This window comes from Balaenoptera acutorostrata, chromosome 14, assembly GCF_949987535.1.
Source record: "Balaenoptera acutorostrata chromosome 14, mBalAcu1.1, whole genome shotgun sequence".
Taxonomy (NCBI): domain Eukaryota; kingdom Metazoa; phylum Chordata; class Mammalia; order Artiodactyla; family Balaenopteridae; genus Balaenoptera; species Balaenoptera acutorostrata.
The window spans coordinates 5,894,459-5,916,570 of NC_080077.1; the positions used below are offsets into that span (position 1 = coordinate 5,894,459).

Here is a 22,112-nt window from a genome sequence, read left to right on the forward strand (position 1 = left end):
CAGACAGAGAAAGACAAATACTGCCTGTTATCACATAGAATATTGTCTGTTATACATGAATCTAAGAAATAAAACAAACTAGTGAATATAACAAAAAAGAAACTGACTCACAGATATAGAGAACAAATTAGTTGCTACCAGTGGGGAGAGGGAAGGGGAGAATGAGCAAAGTAGGCATAGGGGATTAAGAGGCACAAGCTACTATGTATAAAATAAATAAACTACAAGGACATAGTCCTTGGCACAGGGAATGGACACTGGCACAGGGTATTTAGCCAATATTTTACGATAACTATAAATGAAGTATAATCTTTAAAAATTGTGAATCACTATGTTGTACATCTGAAACTTATATAATATTGTACATCAACTATACCTCAGTTAAAAAAAAATACTAGAATTTTCCTAGTAGCACTATTTGTAAGTCTTAACCTAGAAGTCACATAAATACTCATCAACACAGGAATGGATCAATAAATTATGTTATATTCCCACGTGAAAATAGTAGAAAGAAAGGATCTATGATCATATGCAGTAATGTGGGTGAATTTCACAATGGTGATCCCAGAAGTCAGACATAAAACAACTACATACTCTATGATTCCATGAATATAAGCAGAAATCTGTTGACAGAAGTTGGGATAAGGTCAGCTTGGGATGTATCTGGGCAGTGACTAGAAAGGTCCTGAAGGGGTTCTGTGGTGTTGGTAAGGTTCCTTGATCTGGGTCTGGCTACACCAGTGTGTTTGGTTTAATATTTATCAAGTGATATGTGTACATTTTCCACTTGCATGTTATGCATCTACCAAAGTCTAAAAAAAGTGATCGAGAGGATTGTTCTCAGTTAGAAAAATCTAGTAATATAGCATACATTTTTTGCTCTGCCATTTAATAGGTGACCCACAACAACAAAAAATTAAATTGTCTGAGATTTATATGCTAAATGGAAAAAAAAAAGTCTGCCCTGACTCCTCATAGGATTGCTTAGAAAGAGAAATGGAATAGAGATGACGAGCCCTATCACATATTAAAGCATACACAAAGCCACTATCATTAATATACATATAGCACTGACAGAGCATTCAAATTAAATAGGCAGATTTTTTTTATAATCCAGTTTAACTATATGTGAAAGGTAATGTAACAACTTCTGACCAATTTGGAAAAAATATAATAAAATTTATACCTCACTTCTTAAACCAAAATGAATTAAGATGAAGTAAAGCTTTAAAATAAAACATTGAAATTATAAGAGGACTAGTGAAAAAAAGGTTAAAATTTTCCCTGTACTATTAAATAGGAGAGAGCTTTACTAAGCCAAGCCACTTAAACATTTTACAATGGGCATGTATAACTTTAACTAGAAGCTAATTAAAAATGGCATAAAACATTTGTAAATTATTCTCATTCCTATATTTTATACTTATTTAACACCATTAGCATTTCCTTGAAGTTGCTAATTTGAAGATGATTGCTAATTATAGTATAAAACATGGTCATTCATTAATTCATTTGACAAAAAAAAAATAGCTCCTACTGTGTGCCAGGAACTTTTCTAGAGCTGGAGATGCAGCAGTGAGTGAAACAGTAATAATTCCCTGCCCTCAAGGAGCTTACTCTGCAGTGGAAGAAGACATAAGATAAACTAGATTAATATTAGAGAGTGATCAGTGTCTATGGAAAAATACAACAAAGGGAAAGAAGATGGGTGTGCTGAAACAGGGATGGAGGGGGTTATTAAGAGGTTGACATTTTAAATAGTCGGAGAGGCCTCACTAAAAAGTTAGTTTTTTGAACAAATATTTGAAGGATCAAGAGATGGTGATATGTAGGGGGAAATATATTTCAGGCAGAGGGAACAGGAAGGGCAGAGGTACTGAGGCAGCTGTGTAACTGGTAATATTCAAGAAACTGCAAGGAAACTATTGTGGATGGAACAGAACGAGGGAGGGAGGAAGTACTAAGTTATACATATAAAGAAGAAATGGCAGCTAGATTACATAGTGCCTCATAGGAGCTTAAAAACTTCAGCTTTACACTAAGATGAGCCACCTGAGGATCTGAAGTGAGCAATGTCATCATCTGGCTGAGTTTTAAAGGGAACTTCTGGGCTCCTCAATTGGAGGAGGGTGGTTTAAAAAAAACAAACAAACTAAAGACAGATAACAGTTATAACAACAGGAGGAAAAAAGATGAGATAACAGAAAAGTGTAGAATTGCTTTCCTTCATTCATCAAATACTTATTGAGTACATTGTTAGGTGCTGTTAGGATGAAAAAAATGACTTGGACACAGATTCTGCCCTCACAGGGAATTTACTCGAGGAGGTAAAACATGGGTAGACATAACTCTAATATGTGGTAGAAAACAATGAACAAAAATAAGTTTCCATCTTGGTTGAGAACGAGAATTAGGGGAGTCATCTTGAAGCAGCTGGCCTTTCAGCTGGCTGCAAAAATATAAGCTCCTTGATGGCATGCATTCAGCCTCTTCCTTACTGCTAGATTTCCAGCACCTAAAAGAGTGTACGGCACAGTCAGTGATCATTTGTTACCTAATGACTGAAGGGATTTGTGTTTGCAGATATGTAGGGAGAAGGGCATTGAAGCAAAGGGAACAACACAAGCAAAATCAAAGCAATGAAGAGTTACAGTTTAATTTGGTGGAAGCAAATGAGAATAGTGGGAGATGAAATTAAATCCATAGAATAGGGTTAGATCACAGAAGGCCTTGCTGGTCTTGTGGAGGTACCATGATTTCTTGCTATAAGGACCAATGATCTCCAAAAGCTTTCAGCAATAATAAGAGGACTTTGTACTGGAAGGGTAAGTGTAATAGTACTGATAGTTGATTGAGGCAATCAACTGATTGGTGAGTGGAGTCTAGAGACCAGTTTAGATGATACTGCAAAAACCTAGACAAAAGGTAATGAAGGTCTCAATGAGGTTATTGTCACTTGGTCCCTTCGTCATTCGCACTTCCACTGTCCTAAGTAGGTATTTGTAAGCCTTACCATAGATGTGCATTTATTTGTACTGTAATTATTTTACTTGTCCCTCTCCTTTTCTTTTCTAGCAATATTTAACTCTCACGGTGGACGCTTCGAATAAACCCCAAATTTCTGTTCTTCCTTTTGTTACAGTAATGAAATGCCTCAAGTTTTAGCTGGACACAGAGCTACCTGTCAGACTACATTTCCCAGCCTCTCCTGTAAGTGGTTGTCGCCATAAGCCTAGGCAATGGATTTGAGCAAAAGTGATGAGTGCAGCTTCTGGAACATGCTGCTTGCTCTCCATTTCTTCCTACCTCTTCTTGCAGGTTGCTCCTTACTCATTTTTCTCTCCTCTTGCATGAAGTAGGTGTTGGAGATTATGCCCTTTTGGAACTATATAACTCTTAGCCCTTTTCCTGAAGAAACAGGTATGGGGGCCTAGAGTTGCTGCAAGGGTCAGTCTTTCATAGGCTTTTGCAAAAAGGGAAAATATAGGCCTATGACTAAACTCTGGCCAGTGGGATGTGAATGAAAGTGGGGTGCTGTGTCTGGGTCATGCTCATAAAAGGAAGCACTCTGTTTCTTATTTCCTCCATCCTGAGAGTAGGGATTTGACCCTGGTGATGGTGAGCTCACCTGGACTCAGGGCATCATCCTGCAGGATGCAAAACAAGAATATACAAGGCTCCTAAGTCCCTCGACCTATCTCATGGGGAAGTAGTGCCCAGCCTCCATGAACTGCCTATAAACTTATACTCTGAGAGAACTTCCATCTTAGTTAAACTATTGTTATTTGGTCACTGTTACAGCAGCCAAATCAATATCTTAATATATCATTTATAAATACTGACCATTGCTCCTATGTGTTGAATGAATTAGTAAGTATAAAAGTTTCTATATAAGTAAAGTAATATTAAGAATTATTTCTCCCATTCCCATAAACTTTGAGCATAAAACATCTATAGTCTACTGAAAAGGAAAGATGTAGTATAAAGCTTCAGTTGAATTCAGCATCTCATTCATCACAACCTCGGGCCCATATCCTAACTTGCTTTACAAGGTAGGTTAGCACAGAAAGCAACTACCATCTGTTGAGAAGAAGCCAGTACAACACTGGGTTACTGGTTTCTGGTTATAGGTTCTATCAGACCACAAACAAAGCCTTTAAAGGGAAAATAAACTAGGAAATCTTCAAATTCTGCATCTCCTATCATTCTTTTGAGTCAAACATTATAATAATATGAATTTGATTATTATTCTCTGATTGCAGGACTTTTGTCATTGCTTGTTTCTATACAGAATGCAACAACAATTTCACAGAGGTAAAGTAAAGGAACTACTTACAGTTGAAGAACACGACATCGGGATTTAAAAAAAAAACTAGCTACTTACATTTATCATTATTTTGTAAATAATTTTGCATTCACATACATAGATTATGACTGTTCAAGGATTTCGGCTTGCACAGCCCACCTCATCATATCTGTCTATGATCAAGCTTGTATACTTATATTACTAAAGCACCCTCAGTGAAACATTGGGAGTCTCCATATACCTCCTTAGGATATAGTTCTACAAGTCTTTTGGGGAAGTACACTGGAATGGTGACTTATTTAATTAGCGAGTGTTGGAAAGAGGAACTGATGGCAAGCCCTAACACTAGAAAAGTGGTTTGAGGGTTGGCTTTTGGAGCAAGGAGTTGCAGTTAAGAAAAGCTGGACAATCCCACTACTGGGCAAATACCCTGAGAAAACCATAATTCAGAAAGAGTCATGTACCACAATGTTCATTGCAGCTCTATTTACAACAGCCAGGACATGGAAGCACCCTAAGTGTCCATCGACAGATGAATGGATAAAGAAGATGTGGCACATATATACAATGGAATATTACTCAGCCATAAAAAGAAACGAAATTGAGTTATTTGTAGTGAGGTAGATGGACCTAGAGACTGTCATACAGAGTGAAGTCAGAAAGAGAAAAACAAATACCGTATGGTAACACATATATATGGAATCGACAAAAAACCAAAAAACAAAAAATGGTTCTGAAGAACCTAGGGGTGGGACAGCAATAAAGACACAGATGTAGAGAATGGACTTGAGGACACGGGGAGGGGGAAGGGTAAGCTGGAACGAAGTGAGAGAGTGGCATGGACATATATACACTACCAAATGTAAAACAGATAGCTGGTGGGAAGCAGCCACATAGCACAGGGAGATCAGCTCGGTGCTTTGTGACCACCTAGAGGGGTGGGATATGGAGGATGGGAAGGAGATGCAAGAGGGAGGAGATATGGAGATACATGAATATGTATAGCTGATTCACTTTGTTATAAAGCAGAAACTAACACACCATTGTAAAGCAATTATACCTCAATAAAGATGTTAAAAAATAAAAAAGAAAAGAAAAGCTGGAGATTGCCATGTTATTTCCTGAATAGAAATAAACCTTAAGGACTTCCCTGGTGGCGCAGTGGTTGAGAATCTGCCTGCCAATGCAGGGGACACGGGTTCGAGCCCTGGTCTGGGAAGATCCCACGTGCCGCGGAGCAGCTGGGCCCGTGCGCCACAACTACTGAACCTGCGTGTCTGGAGCCTGTGCTCCGCAACAAGAGAGGCCGCGATAGTGAGAGGCCCGCGCACCGCGATGAAGAGTGGCCCCCGCTTGCCACAATTAGAGAAAGCCCTCGCACAGAAACTGAGACCCAACACAGCCATAAATAAATAAATAAACAAATACTTTAAAAAAAAAAAAGTCTATTAATTAAAAAAAAAAAAAAAGAAATAAACCTTAAGAAAGAGGGGTGTTTTGACTATGTAATGCTGAAAAGTCTATACTGTCGAGGGCAGACATGTTGAAATGTTAATATTGGATATGAAAAGGAAGGGTTTTATTTCCTGTACCACTGAAGTTAGTTTGTATAAACAGTCTCTCTCTTTTATCAAGACTTGACCATTGTTGTTAGTGGTGGTTTTCCTTGGAGTTTTAAGGACTGAGACTTTGTTTTGCTGATCCCAAATCCCCAGAAGTATGCTGAGCAAGTTCTCAGATTTAAAAAAACAAACAAAAAACAATCAAACAAAAAAACTATTGTTGAATGGATGGATGGATGAATAATGTTTGCATCTAACAATTATGATTTCCACTAAATGAAGTGAAGGAATGACTCATCCTCTTTTGAGGATCCCAAAGGAGACATAAATATTACACTAAGGGATTTTCCTTAAGTATATGGAAACAAAAAGATAATTTTTCTCAAATAAGTTGTTTATAATAAAGCCTGCTTCATAATCAATTTTTTTGTTTGAGTCTTATAAGCATATTTGTTACATTTTTCAATACTGAAATACTTGATTTTCCAGAATTATGACTTTAGGTGAAAAGCTATGTTTTTTAAAAAAGAAAACGTGATTATAAATATAGGTTTAGAAAAAAAAAGAATCTGACCAATTTTTCACATGTCTTTGAAGAAATATAACATTGAAAAAATCACTAAAATTATAATCATATATACTGTTTAGAAGAAAAAAAGAAATAATTAGCTTTAATGTTATGGTATTCTGTGTTGCTGATAAATTAGTCATATTGACTCCCATGACCACCTATTCACATGAAATACATGCAAAAGGACTGCAGTTACAACAAGCAGAAAGTTTTAGTCTGTTTCTAAGAATTTTAACTATTGCGATTCAACTGACACACATTCTGACGACCAGAATTTCATTTTGTGTAGCAACATGGGAATCTGGCCTCAGGGTCTAAAGGTGATCTGTTTCATTCATGTATTTTAAGGAATAAGGTATTAGGTTTGCAACATTTATGTAAAACAAATAATGACACTGGAAAGCAATGCTCTTCATTTAACATAATGAGTTGCTCTACAATAAGTCAGATCCTCCCAGAGTGTAAATTACACAAATTTGAAAGCTGCATTTATTATTGAATATCTCATTCCCAGACAGGTGCTTACTCAGTAGTAAAACCTGGTGTAGCATACCAAATTAAAAGTTTTTTTTTTTAAACTATCATGCACGTACCCAAACCATTTGTGTGCAGTTTAAAACTTTTCCTCCTAATCATATTGAGAATAATTGATTTTTACTACCACAAAACAGTAGAAATGAAATATGAATTGTATTAATAGGCAGAGATACTTGAACAGAAGCTTGGATTGTTTAAAATTATTAGTTTAAAAGATCTATCTGGAAATAGACTTCTTATTAAGTTGCCTTTTAGTACTCTAACATGCCATTTTGTGAGAGTGTTGTTAGAAGAAATGCTAGGATATTCTAAAAATTTCTAGGTTGATTGATGAAATTTCTTACTGTTAATTAATAAGTTTACGTTCCCAGCTGAACATCATCAGCGCATGTTAAATTTTGCAAGAGAGTTTATGATTTCTAAGAACTCTCCTTCTATAAGGCCTTTTGCTGAGTGAGATAGTTTAGGAATCAATAAGTAAAAGGGATCTTTCTTCTTTGTGTAAATAGCTTAAGAGTAAATTTAGGTGGTCTAGAAACCGTGAGTTATTAGGAAGGTGCTTAGAAACGGGCACAGTACATCAGCTGCCCGAGATCCCTTCTAGCAGCCTAGCCTGGACCTCCACACTCTGTTGGGCACCGTCTGTTACTGGCCGAGCAATAGCCGTTTTTGGCAAAGACCACCCTAGATATGGGCTCAGAATCCATCCTAGGGCTAGCCATCCTCTACAACCTGGTGTCCCCTGATTCGGAGCGAGTGCATTCAATTCAGGAAGATCACTTACGACTGAGTTTTTCATCATGGCTTTGACTGTGAAGCCCTCAGAAACCAGGGAGTGAGGCTGGTGCACCGGGAGCGGCAGCTTGGTCCTCTTCGGCAGCTTGTCTGGGCATTTGTTTAAGCTCAGGGTCTCTTTTTCTGCCACCATCTTCCTAGAAAATGTCTTGTTCTCATAAAACGTGTAGTAAAAGAATCAGTGAGTTTTACGGATGGGAGAAGGAGGTCGGGAAAAAATGTGAAAAGGCGCGTTACTGGTAGAATTTCACGCCCTCGTAGCGCTCAAGTTGATCCAGATGTTTGGCAGCTCCCAGGTGAAGGGAGTTGAGGGGAGGAGAAGGGCGGGAAGAGGGCAGGACCGAGGCTAGAGCCGCAACAAGCTTCCAGAGGTAACCCTCCGGGTTGCTAAGTGACACGTCAACACTGCGGCCGAACGACCCTGCCTCCCGGTGACGGACGTTTCCTAGGCCTCAAGCCGAAAGGGCGGCGGGCGCCGGGCCGCGGGCGGCGGCGGCGACCGACCTGAGGAGAGACTATGCATTAAAACTACGACTCCCAGAAGGCCTCGGGCTAAGCCCCCTTTGCGCATGCGCGCCCCCACGGGAGGGCGCGGGGGAAAGGCTTCCTGGACGATTTAATCCGGGAGTGCCGCTCGTGTGAGGCGCAGGCGGGCGCCGGCGTGCGTGTAGGCCGCTGCTCGCCCGGCAGCCTCCAACTGCCCAGTGGCCATGATAGGTACGTGGGTACCTGACAGGTACAGCCTCTCTGCGCCGCCCCGCGCCCAGCTGTTGCGCCGCGCCGGGCCTCGGCTGACAGGGACGCCGGGGTGCCGCCCGTGTCCGCTGCCCGTGGCAGGGTGTCAGTGTCCGCGCCGTCCTCAGCCCGCGCCGCCGGCTCCCCGGTGCCCGCTGTGGCCCTGGAGAATAAGTGTGTGTGTGTCCTAAGCCCCCACCCGGCCCTCGTTTGACGGGCTTCCCCCTGGAGACAACTTCGCGAGGGACCTTGGCGTGCGCCTCGGCGCTGCCCGAGGCGAAGGCTGCGTCCCGCGGTCCGTCAGCGAGCGCACCGCCCGCCGGACGTCGAGGGCCGTGGGAAGGCCCCGCCTTCCGCCCCGGTTTCCGTCCCTCAGGGCGCTTGGGAGGCTGTCTTCCCGCTTAGGACAGGTTGGGACCCACTCTCCGGAGAACTCGTTAAGGGAAACGTTCGCAAAGCGCGAAGCTCTAATGGACGGTGCTTAGGGTCGATGGTTGAGGTCAAAACAAATTCCTGCAGATAGATTTAAACTTCTTGCTCCCTTGGGTTTTGTCTTCTAAATCCCTAGAGGTCTGAGATGAAAGAATAATTGAGTCAGTGATAGCAAGGATGAAAACTTTCGCCTAGTGAACTAACGATTCATTATGCAGAAAACAAAACAAAACAGAAAAACAAACAAAAAAACACTTATTTTATACACAGAAGGCCCTAGGTACATTTATGTGAATAAAGCTTTGGAAGTGGCTGTTAGAGTTGCTTATAAACACTGTAATATATAAGATTAGAAAAGTTCCTGTCTTCCAGGATTAAGCTAGAAGTTATTTTAAGGGTTATCTCTGAAAATTAATGGAAACGCACAGTGTGATTACAAAACATTGCTGTTTGGGGAGTTTATTATGACAGATTTCCTGTAGATTATGTATTGGTTTGGTGAGTTTATTTGGGGATTATTCTTGAATGGGCACCACTTACGAAACGCAAGTACGTCTGAAGTTAGATGTCGTCTATCCAAGAAGATAGAAGGTGATTTTTAAAAATATGTAAGTTTGTATGCACTGATAAACTTCTTACATCTTTTATTTATTAAACGAATGTTAAAGTGTAAAACGTTCTATCCGTCACTAGGAGAATCATGCCAGCTAACTGACACTGTGTTTGCAACAATGATAAAACCTAAGGATGTTCAATTTTTCTTACCTTTCTAGCATGGTATGATTGTTGGTGAAGCTATATACAGGCAAGAATTTAAGATCTAAAAATCATCACTTAATTCTAAATTGTTATCTAATAGATGATTATATAGATAACTTTGCTAGAATGAACTATGTTTAGGCAGTTTAGTTTGTTTGGGATTTAGGGACACAGGAAGGAAGCGTATTATCTTTAGATTTGATGATTAGACATTTATTAATAACTGGTAGTGACGTGGAGAATGTAAGGTGGATTTTTAAAAGTGTTCTTTCTCATACTCCGGCTATTGTTTGACACAGTGCAAATAAGTGTATTACAACATAAATAAATCCCTCCCAAGAAAAGTACCTTACTTTTTAAAACCATGTGGACAATGTACAATAAATTATACAACTAGTCAACTACTTGCATTGCCTAATTCGGTCAATGGGTACATTTTAATAAAAATCTTAATTGCCAATTTTGGAGTTGGTTCAGTTGAATAATGCCAAAGGTAAGTGAAAGTGGGAGCAATTGAAGGAAAGTCTTGGAGTGATGTTTCCCGTTTCTGACTAAACTTTGGAGCCAGGAAAGGCCTTATTTATAGTCTATATCCAGTGATATACTGGAGATTAAAATATACATTAATATATATCTGGGGATTATTTTATTTTTGTTAAAGACATGTGTGCTGCTCAGAACTTGCCTTTTGTGCCTATGCTGTCTTTAATTTGCTACACATTCTTTAATGCTAATAGTACTCTTCTACTTTATTTAAATCTCAGCTCACTTTTAAGGAAAAACAAAAATTGCATTTCTTGGTAGAACAGGAGTAAGGGGGATTGACTGTTGCCTCACTACCAATAAAATTACCTTTATTTGCTTTCTCAAAATTCAGGATTCTTTCTTGGCACAGAGACTGTTTCAAAAGTACTTACATTTTCCAGTTAGATTATGATTAATATGTTAAATGCCCTGACTCAGCTAAAGAAATATAATTTAAGTGGGTGAAAAATTATGACGTTTTGAGAAATATCGAGAGGACTTTAAGATAATATAAAGCATAATAAAAAAAACTTAAGAGAATTCAACTTAGAAAAATGTAATTTTTGGTACCTCTCTTAAAATTATATTTCACCCTTTTTTAAAATTACCATTTTTGTGTGTTTAAAATTGAATTTTAATAGTAATATTTGTGGTATATTCTATATGTATGTTGTATAGAACTGGATTTAGGTATTTAAGTAGTATCAGATGTTAAAGTGCATGGATATATATATATATATATATATATATATGTATATATGTATATAACCATGTTGCCAATTTTGAAATTCAAACTCAATGTCTTAAAAATGATTTTTGAGTGATTTAAAAAATAATTAGAACATAATCTCTTTGTATCTTGTTTAACTTAACATCTCTTAGAAGACTTACAAATCTTCATGTACAGATCCACCCTACAGTAATTCCTGTCTAGTATTTAGTGGATATACATAACTTATGCAGGTACTCTCCAATAAATGAGCATACAGTAGGTTTACAGACAGTTGCTATCATCAGGAAGGTTTGTGTCCATATCATTTTATTTGCATATGTAAGCCTATATGTAAAGTAAAAATATTATTACAGTTTCTAAGTGGATTTTCTAGCTAAAGGGTTTGTAGACTTTGAATTTTGCTAGGTATTTCCAAATTGTTTAAAATAAATCACCCTGTTTTACATTTCTATCTGCCATAACAAGGTAACAAAGAGCTGTCCTACTCCTCTGAGCTGAAAAATTACAAAAAGACATCCTCCCCAGAACTGACACAGCATTCAACAGCAAAGCACCTAGTGGGTTTCCCCTCTCTCTCCAAAGACTTATTGCCTTCGAACAGTGCACAAGGTGTACAACTGTCCTTAATGGCCCTGCCCCCCTCCAACAGTGTTTATAAGAGTATCCACGTTCCCCCTGTGTACCATAAAATATTTTTATTTTTGTCTTTCTGATAGATGAAAAACAGTATATTTTAATTTTTTTAAATGAATCTTATGAAGAAAAAGCCTTCACTTCTCATTTTATAATGCTTTATTTTCAAGAAAGCAGATTCAATAATTGAGTATCTACTGTGTTCCCAGTACTGTTCCAGGTGCCAGGGATACATGAGTTAAAAAAAACAAAAAACAGAAAAAAACACCCCGCCGTCATGAATGTACAGTCTAACTGTACTGTTTGCCCACAAATCTGCATATTTGTTTTAAAGCTTGTATGCAGTGAATTTTAAAGTCTCGGAATTTATATTTTAGTTAAATATACTGTCTGCTGCTGCTTGCTCTGCCATTTCAGTAATTTTAGATGAGAAGTGACCCTGCATGTAAGTACCCAAGGTAGGCTCTGAAAGCTGTTTATGATGAGGTACAGTTGTGTCACAAAAGAAGTTCTAAGTTTTTGCATAGATTTCATGTAATTATGTACAGTTCTTCTTTGGGTCCAAAGGCTCTAGAATGATGCCTCTATGCCCTTTTCAACTTCGGAACTATTTGTAAGGATTTTTTTGAAGTCTACATTTTTTTGAAACCTCATGGCTTCATTGCTTGAAAATGATACAATGAAAGTACTTTGTATTAAGATATGCAAATCCATTTCTACCTCCAAAGCTTCTTTGAAAAATTCAGAAAAAAAAGTTCTTACTTGGTAATGTTTCATATTCATGAAAGCAGGTTCAATGCAGAATACTTTATTCTGTTAGCTTTTAGTTTTTTGATCAATGGAAATTATTTCTTACCTGCTGTTTCTTCAGCCTTTAATTGTGGCCCACTGCTTATATAGTGTTTCTGTTTTAATTTGCATTTAATGAGCTCATTTTAAATGCTTCTTTGTAGTAATCTGAATGGTTTCTTTCTTAAATTTTTTAATATTAAAGAAAGAGATTTATGTTGCAGCTCACCTTCCTGGCTTATTTACTTATATGCTTGGTGATGTATTGAGACCATCTTAGGACATTTGTATTTTTAAGAATGTTGATGGGTTCTTGATGATTTCTCCAGTTGACTCTTACTGTAAGACTTGAATAGGGTTCCCCATAAAGGATAATTTTAGAGCCTTTAACATCAGAAGAGGGAAGAATCTCTGTGTACAGCACATAGCAACCTTCCCCATCCCTTAAACCCCCACCCCTATCAAATTAGGGGAAAAAAGTGGTGATTAGGGAACTAATATTGGTGTTCCAATTAAAACATGTTCATTATTTATCCATGTAATTGATGAATGCACCAGTTATTCCTACTATTAAATTTTTTTTTGAACTTTCAGTGAATAAATAATATTACCTGAGATGAAGCACTTTGCAGTTACATCGTCATTTTTAAGCTTATTCAGAGTAGATCCATTTTCCAGAACATGGAAAGACAGGAATTAGACACCTGAAATTCATTCAGTATTAACATGGAGAAATGGGACTGAGGTTTGTAATGTGTGTGTTTCTGAGGTGAACCTTTGGTTTTAGCATCTACCTGTACTCTCCCTTTTTCCTTCCCTCATTTTCTTCTTCCCCACACTCTTTGCTTTTGTCAGAAGCTAGACTTTTAATGTTTCATTCCTTAGCTCACAGAAGCAGCTGCTTTCTGACTAATTAAAGAGGTGAGCTCTTTCCTTGCTTGCCTCTGGGGTTTCCACAGGGCTTGCTTGGTTATACAAGTGTTCCTGAGGGTCATGACTGGAATTGCGTGACTAAACAGACCAGGACCACCATGGCTCCTCCCATAGACATTCTCTTGACAGGGAGTTGTCTGCAGTAAAACTGCTCGTAGGCCCAGCAAATGCATTTTGTTTTGAGGGGAATCTGGTCCTGATTACATTTTTTGCCTTGAGCCAGAGTTCTGGGGATTGAGGAAGCTTGGACTGGCTTGAGGATAGGGCAGGATTTAGGCTTACTTATCTGGAGAAATAAAGACTTAAGAATAATAATTCATGCTCTAGGTCTTCTCTCTACCTGTGAATTATGGCTTGAAGTCCTTTCCAGCTCCCTGGTGACTCCTCAGGGAGTGAGAGGTACAGATTTAAGCACAACTGGGGCAGCATTGTCTGAGTCGCTGCTTATCCAGGATGCTGATCACAAGCAGATGTGGACTGCACAAGTCGGTTGGCATCCGCTAAGTCTGGATATATGTGTGACAATATCTAAAGATGTTTTTAAATGAAGATGGCTGAATTCATAGTGTTGGATGGGAATTGTGTGTGTTTTACTGTGCAGTCAGTTTGGACATAGTTATATGATATAAACAGAAAGTGATATATAGTGGAGGTCTGATATTTGCTTCCTACTGTTGTTCATTGAGGAACTGGTGACATGCCCAGTCAGTGGTAGGTAAGGGAATTTCTTCCTTTATTATGGTCCTCTCTGGAGTTTTCTTCTTTTTTTATTGCCTCTGTGTGTGTATGTATGTGTGTGTGTGTTTGTATGTTTCTTACTACATGCACATTTTCTTATCAAATGTATTGAATTTTTTTCTCCATCAGCTTGATTTCAAGAAAATCATCAAATTATCTTATTCATAGTTTATGTCGCTAGAGTTTCACATGGGGTCTGTATCCTCGCCTTTATACCCTGGCAACTGGGTACTGTGCAGTACTGCAGCACGTTTTATAACTCTTTTTTAGGGGCGGGGAGCTGTGAGGGAAGCTCTAGAATTATTTGTATTTGGGGTTTAACATCTAAAGAACTTCTCTGTTGAGTCCAGTTATGGTTGTCACAATTATTCGTATATAAATTTATTAAACATTTCTTCTGGCTCCTGTACTCAATTTAATCATATTATGCCCAGTAGAATGCAAGTAATGCAGGTAAAGTTAGAGAAGGGTGGAAATGCCATTTGAGGTCTGGTTTCTGGGGTGACATGATTTTTTTTTTTTTGTCCTCAACAAATGTTGACAACAGGATGATTAACATTAATGACCTAAGATTGATAAATATGTGTGAATTCTTTAATAGTTAAGAAAGATTTTTTTTAAATTAATATAAGAACTTTCTTACCATAAATGAGAACTAGTTAGCTTTTTTTTTTAACATCTTTATTGGAGTATAATTGCTTTACAATGGTGTGTTAGTTTCTGCTTTATAACAAAGTGAATCAGCTATACATATACATATATCCCCATATCTCCTCCCTCTTGCATCTCCCTCCCACCCTCCCTATCCCACCCCTCTAGGTGGTCACAAAGCACCAAGCTGATCTCCCTGTGCTATGCGGCTGCTTTTCACTAGCTATCTATTTTACATTTGGTAGTGTATATATGTCCATGCCACTCTCTCACTTTGTCCCAGCTTACCCTTCCCCATCCCCGTGTCCTCAAGTGCATTCTCTACGTCTGCGTCTTTATTCCTGTCCTGCCCCTAGGTTCTTCAGAATCATTTTTTTTTTTTTTAAGATTCCATGTATATGTGTTAGCATACGGTATTTGTTCTTCTCTTTCTGACTTACTTCACTCTGTATGACAGACTCTAGGTCCATCCACCTCACTACAAATAACTCAATTTTGTTTCCTTCTATGGCTGAGTAGTATTCCATTGTATATATGTGCCACATCTTCTTTATCCATTCATCTGTTGATGGACGCTTAGGTTGCTTCCATGTCCTGGCTAGTGTAAATAGAGCTGCAATGAACATTGTGGTACATGACTCTCTTTGAATTATGGTTTACTCAGGGTATATGCCCAGTAGTGGGATTGCTGGGTCATATGGTAGTTCTAGTTTTAGTTTTTTAAGGAACTTCCCTACTGTTCTCCATAGTGGCTGTATCACTTTACATTCCCACCAGCAGTGCAAGAGGGTTCCCTTTCATCCACACCCTATCTAGCATTTATTGTTTGTAGATTTTTTGATGATGGCCATTCTGACTGGTGTGAGGTGATACCTCATCGTAGTTTTGATTTGCATTTCTCTAATGATTAGTGATGTTGAGCATCCTTTCATGTGTTTGTTGGCCATCTGTATATCATCTTTGGAGAACTGTCTATTTAGGTCTTCTGCCCATTTTTGGATTGGGTTGTTTGTTTTTTTGATATTGAGCAGCATGAGCTGCTTGTATATTTTGGAGATTAATCCTTGGTCAATTGCTTCATTTGCAAATATTTTCTCCCATTCTGAGGGTTGTCTTTTCATACTGTTTATGGTTTCCTTTGCTATGCAGAAGCTTTTAAGTTTCATTAGGTCCCATTTGTTTATTTTTGTTTTTATTTCCGTTTCTCTAGGAGGTGGGTCAAAAAGGATCTTGCTGTGATTTATGTCATAGAGTGTTCTGCCTATGTTTTCCTCTACGAGTTTGATAGTGTCTGCCCTTACACTTAGGTCTTTAATCCATTTTGAGTTTATTTTTGAGCATGGTGTTAGGGAGTGTTCTAATTTCATTCTTTTACATGTAGCTGTCCAGTTTTCCCAGCACCACTTATTGAAGGGCTGTCTTTTCTCCATTGTATATTCTTGCCTCCTTTATCAAAGATAAGGTGACCATATGTGTGTGGGTTTATCTCTGGGCTTTCTATCCTGTCGCCTTGATCTGTATTTCTGTTTTTGTGCCAGTACCATACTATCTTGATTACTGTAGCTCTGTAGTATAATCTGAAGTCAGGGAGCCTGATTCGTCCAGCTCCGTTTTTCTTTCTCAAGATTGCTTTGGCTATTCGGGATCTTTTCTGTTTCCATACAAATTGGGAAATTTTGTGTTCTAGTTCTGTGAAAAATGCCATTGGTACTTTGATAGGGATTGCACTGAATCTGTAGATTGCTTTGGGAAGTATAGTCATTTTCACAATGTTGATTCTTCCAATCCAGGAACATGGTATATCTCTCCATCTGTTTGTATCATCTTTAATTTCTTTCATCAGTGTCTTATAGTTTTCTGCATACAGGTCTTTTGTCTCCTTAGGTAGGTTTATTCCTAGATATTTTATTCTTTTTGTTGAAATGGTAAATGAGAGTGGTTCCTTAATTTCTCTTTCAGATTTTTCATCATTAGTGTATAGGAATGCAAGTGATTTCTGTGCATTAATTTTGTATCCTTCAACTTTACCAAATTCATTGATTAGCTCTAGTAGTTTTCTGGTAGCATCTTTAGGATTCTCTATGTATAGTATCATGTCATCTGCAGACTGTGGCAGCTTTGCTTCTTCTTTTCCGATTTGGATTCCTTTTATTTCTTTTTCCTCTCTGATTGCTGGGGCTAAAACTTCCAAAACTGTGTTGCATAATAGTGGTGAGAGTGGGCATCCGTGTCTTGTTCCTGATTTTAGAGGAAATGGTTTCAGTTTTTCACCATTGAGAACAATGTTGGCTGTGGGTTTGTCATATATGCCCTTTATTATGTTGAGGTAAGTTCCCTCTGTGCCTAATTTCTGGAGGGTTTTTATCTTAAATGGGTGTTGAATTTTGTCAAAAGTTTTTTCTGCATCTATTGAGATGATCATATGGTTTTTTTCAATTTGTTACTATGGTTTATCACATTGATTGATTTGCATATATTGAAGAATCCTTGCATTCCTGGGATAAACCCCACTTTATCATGGTGTATGATGCATGTAATATGCTGTTGGATTCTGTTTGCTAGTATTTTGTTGAGGATTTTTTCATCTATGTTCATCAGCGATATTGGTTTGTAGTTTTCTTTTTTTGTCTGGTTTTTATATCAGGGTGATGGTGGCCTTGTAGAATGAGTTTGGGAGTGTTCCTCCCTCTGCTATATTTTGGAAGAGTTTGAGAAGGATAGGTGTTAGCTCTTCTCTAAATGTTTGATAGAATTCGCGTGTGTAGCCACTTGGTCCTGGGCTTTTGTTTGTTGGAAGATTTTTAATCACAGTTTCAATTTCAGTGTTTATGATTGGTCTGTTTATATTTTCCATTTCTTCCTGGTTCAGTCTTGGAAGGTTATACCTTTCTAAGAATTTGTCCATTTCTTCCAGGTTGTCCATTTTATTGGCATATAGTTGCTTTTAGTAATCTCTCATGATCCTTTGTATTTCTGCAGTGTCAGTTGTTACTTCTCCTTTTTCATTTCTAATTCTATTGATGTGAGTCTTCTCCCTTTTTTTCTTGATGAGTCTGGCTAATGGTTGATCAATTTTGTTTATCTTCTCAAAGAACCAGCTTTTAGTTTTATTGATCTTTGGTATTGGTTACTTCATTTCTTTTTCATTTATTTCTGATCTGATCTTTATGATTTCTTTCCTTCTGCTAACTTTGGGGTTTTTTTGTTCTTCTTTCTCTAATTGCTTTAGGTGTAAGGTTAGGTTGTTTATTTGAGATGTTTCTTGTTTCTTGAGGTAGGATTGTATTGCTATAAACTTCATTTTGCATGATCTGTCCATTGGTGAAAGTGGGGTGTTAAAGTTCCCTACTATGATTGTGTTACTGTTGATTTCCCCTTTTATGGCTGTTAGCATTTGCCTTATGTATTGAGGTGCTCCTATGCTGGGTGCATAAATATTTACAATTGTTATATCTTCTTCTTGGATTGATCCCTTGATTATTTTGTAGTGTCCTTCTTTGTCTCTTATAGTACTCTTTTTTTTAAAGTCTATTTTGTCTGATATGAGAATTGCTACTCCAGCTTTCTTTTGATTTCCATTTGCATGGAATATCTTTTTCCATCCCCTCACTCTCAGTCTGTATGTGTCCCTAGGTCTGAAGTGGGTCTCTTGTAGACAGCATATGTACAGGTCTTGTTGTTGTATCCATTCAGCCAGTCTATTTCTTTTGGTTGGAGCATTTAATCCATTTACATTTAAGGTAGTTATCAATATGTATGTTCCTATTATCATTTTCTTAATTGTTTTGGGTTTGTTATTGTAGGTCTTTTCCTTCTCTGTGTTTCCTGCCTAGAGAAGTTCCTTTATCATTTGTTGTAGAGCTGGTTTGGTGGTGCTGAATTCTCTCAGCTTTTGCTTGTCTGTAAAGGTTTTAATTTCTTTGTCGAATCTGAATCAGATTCTTGCTGGGTCGAGTAATCTTGGTTATAGGTTTTTTCCTTTCATCACTTTAAATATGTCCTGCCACTCCCTTCTGGCTTGCAGAGTTTCTTCTGAAAGATCAGCTGTTAACGTTATGGAGAGTCCCTTGTGTGTTATTTGTTGTTTTTCCCTTGCTGCTTTTAATATTTTTTCTTTGTATTTAATTTTTGATAGTTTGATTAATATGTGTCTTGGCATGTTCCTTCTTTGATTTATCCTGTATGCGACTCTATGCTTCCTGGACTTGATTAACTATTTCCTTTCCCATATTAGGGAAGCTTTCAACTGTAATCTCTTCAAATATTTTCTCAGTCCCTCTCTTTTCCTCTTCCTCTTCTGGGACCCCTATAATTCGAATGTTGGTGTGTTTAATGTTGTCCCAGAGGTGTCTGAGGCTGTCCTCAATTGTTTTCATTCTTTTTTCTTTCTACTGCTCTGCAGTAGTTATCTCCACTATTTTATCTTCCAGGTCACTTATCCATTCTTCTGCCTCAGTTATTCTGCTATTGATTCCTTCTAGAGAACTTTAAATTTCATTTATATTGTTGTTCATCATTGTTTGTTTGCTCTTTACTTCTTCTAGGTGCTGTTAAACGTTTCTTGTATTTTCTCATTCTATTTCCCAGATTTTGGATCATCTTTACTATTATTACTCTGAATTCTTTTTCAGGTAGACTTCCTATTTTCTCTTCATTTGTTTGGTCTGGTGGGTTTTTACCTTGCTCCTTCATCTTCTGTGTGTTTCTCTGTCTTCTCTTTTTTCTTAACTTACTGTGTTTGGGGTCTCCTTTTCGCAGGCTGCAGGTTCGTAGTTTCCATTGTTTTTCGTGTCTGCCCCCAGTGGCTGAGGGTGATTCACTTGGTTGTGTAGGCTTCCTGGTGGAGGGGACTAGTGCCTGTGTTCTGGTGGATGAGGCTGGATCTTCTCTTTCTGGTGGGCAGGACCGTATCTGGTAGTGTGTTTTGGGGTGTCTGTGACCTTATTATGATTTTAGGCAGCCTCCTTGCTAATGGCTGGGGTTGTGTTCCTGTCTTGCTAGTTGTTTGGCATAGGGTGTCCAGCACTGTAGCTTGCTGGTCATTGAATGGAGCTGGGTCTTTGCGTTGAGGTGGAGATCTCTGGGAGAGCTTTCTCTGTTTGATATTATGTGGAGCCAGGAGGTCTCTGGTGGACTAATCTCCTGAACTCAGCTCTCCCACCTCAGAGGCACAGGCCTGACACCTGGCTGGAGCACCAAGACCCTGTCAGCCACACGGCTCTAGGCCCCGGCTCTAATGTTCAGAGTCTGATCTGCCAGGCACTGCCTTGAGGGTTCCACACCCTGCACTCTGGCTGCTTCTGGTCACTCACTACGTAGCTTTAAGTGCTATTTATATATGTAAAAATATTGGGAAGTATACCTCAAAATTTTTATCTTTGGGTTGTGGGATTTTTTTTTACTGTGGTTTTCTGGGTTTTTTCCGATCTTCAGCATTAAGCATGTAGTATTTTGGAAATACAAAAAATGCAATAGTGTTATAATCCTAGTCTTAAGGATAGGACGAATGTATCACTGGTTGGTATATATGTAGAACTGATTATACTTTTGTGACAAATCGTCAAATAAATTAGTAATGGTAGCATACTTGTAGTAATTTCATGTTCTTGTAGTAAAAGTAGTGTTTTCAGAAAAACAAATATTAGTACCATAATTTCACTTTTCATTTTTTACAATAGCATTACACACTATCGAGGCATGGTAATACAATCACTGTATTAGCTTCCTGTTGCTGCTATAACAAGTTAGCATAAGTTTGGTGGCTTAAAACAACACAAATGTATTCTCTTACAGTTCTGGAGGCCACAAGTTCCAAAATGAGTTTTAAGGGGCCAAAATCCAGGTGTTAGCAGGACTGTTTCCTTCTGGAAGCTTCAGTGGAGAATCCTCTTACATTTCTACAGGGTGCTGGCTCCTTGGCTCCTGGTTGCCTCACTCCAGTCTCTGTTTCTGTGGTCATATTGCCTTCTCTTTTACTGTAGTCAAATCTCCCTTTGCCGACCTCTTATAAGAACACTTGTGATTACATTTAGGGGCCACCAAGATAACCTCCCATCTCAAGATCCTTAATTTAATTGTATCTGCAAGGTCCTTTTGCCATATAAGGTCACATTTACAGGTTTCAGGAGTTAGGTTATGGACATTTTGAGGTGGTCTTTTCAGCATACCACAGTCACCATTAAGGCCTTCACCATTTGAAATCTGGTGTTAAAGTGTCTTATTATGAAGTAAGGATGATGGATACAGGACATCGAATTGACAGTTATGTAACTTGATTTTTCCTTTTTTGAGGTCATTTAATGACAATGCAATAATGTTACACATGAGGAATCTAGTATTGTGTGTGAGAGTGTGTGTGTGTGTGTGTGTGTGTATGTGTGTGGACTAGTTGATAAAGCTGGCCAAGGACATAACTCACTTTTCAAGGTAGTTTTCCCAGGTGGCAAAAGAACATGTGGCCACACTCCAGGACTAAAATGGTGAATTACAGCTGGGTAATTTGCTGTACCATGTTGCTCATTTGTATCCTGTAGAGCAGGGGAAGCTTTGTTATGCTTTTGAGAGAAATATGACTTCACGCAACAACACGTGATCAGGCAAAGCAGGAGCAAATAACCATTTTATGTACGTTTTGATTTCTGTTTTGCCAGTTCACGAATATTAGACACCTAATGCTCCAGTGGAATAGTTTAACATTGTCCTGCCCTTTGTAAATAATCACTAATCTGGCTTGGTTAGAAATACACAGCTGAGATGTTTTAAATAAATTCTAGTAAAGTTATGAAGGACAAAAAAAGAATCAACCTTAATTTGCTTCATTTTTTAAAAGATGTCAGTATAGAATTTGTTTTCATGAGGCAGTTTTAGCTGAAATATTTGGAAAATATTCCATTATGCATTGTTAGTACAGTTATGAGAAACTCTAAAGGAAGTATGGAATACATTTTTTAAATAGATGCAAAATTTGATTTGTAAGAAAAGAAAAAGTTCATTTTTATTGGAAAAAAGAAGAAAATAAATGTTAACTTCAATAAACATTTATTGAGACCCTAAGTTATGACCTGAGATACCACTGAGTCTCCAAAACTAAATGTGGAAGTCACAGTTTTGTAAAGATGCTGTGTACACCTGCAAAGCAATGATCAGCAGTAACAGAAGCTATAATGGAAGCACGCATTTTTTTGTGATAAAGCTGGGGAACTTCCAGAACAGAGGTGGTATTTGAGCTGGACCTTCAGGGCTGAGTGATCTCCCGAGTGCAAACAGTAAGGCATGGGGGTTTGGAAGCAGACTCTATGGAGGAGTAGTACTCCTTGGGAGGAGGAGTAGTTGACAGGGATACAGCATAAGAAGCGTGGAGTAGGAAATGAGGAGCAACCTGGGTGAGGAGGGTCAGGGCCTGCTGGAGAATTC

The 22,112-nt window shown here is 38.3% G+C and overlaps 2 protein-coding genes across 5 annotated transcripts in view; one reads left to right on the top strand and one right to left on the bottom strand.

The window, feature by feature from the left end:
* Nucleotides 1–8,273, bottom strand: part of PACRG (parkin coregulated) — a 526,594-nt gene extending 518,321 nt beyond the window's left edge. Inside the window, exon 1 of the mRNA XM_007186085.2 lies at nucleotides 7,761–8,273. Within this exon, the coding sequence (XP_007186147.1) occupies nucleotides 7,761–7,904 (144 nt within the window). The 5' untranslated portion in view covers nucleotides 7,905–8,273. The remainder of the gene's footprint in view (nucleotides 1–7,760) is intronic.
* A 75-nt stretch (nucleotides 8,274–8,348) lies between these two features.
* PRKN (parkin RBR E3 ubiquitin protein ligase) overlaps nucleotides 8,349–22,112 on the top strand; it is a 1,291,417-nt gene continuing 1,277,653 nt past the window's right edge. For all 4 annotated transcript variants that reach the window (XM_007186087.2, XM_007186088.2, XM_028167433.2 and 1 more), the window contains exon 1: nucleotides 8,349–8,488. In XM_007186087.2, the coding sequence (XP_007186149.2) occupies nucleotides 8,482–8,488 (7 nt within the window). In that variant the 5' untranslated portion in view covers nucleotides 8,349–8,481. The remainder of the gene's footprint in view (nucleotides 8,489–22,112) is intronic.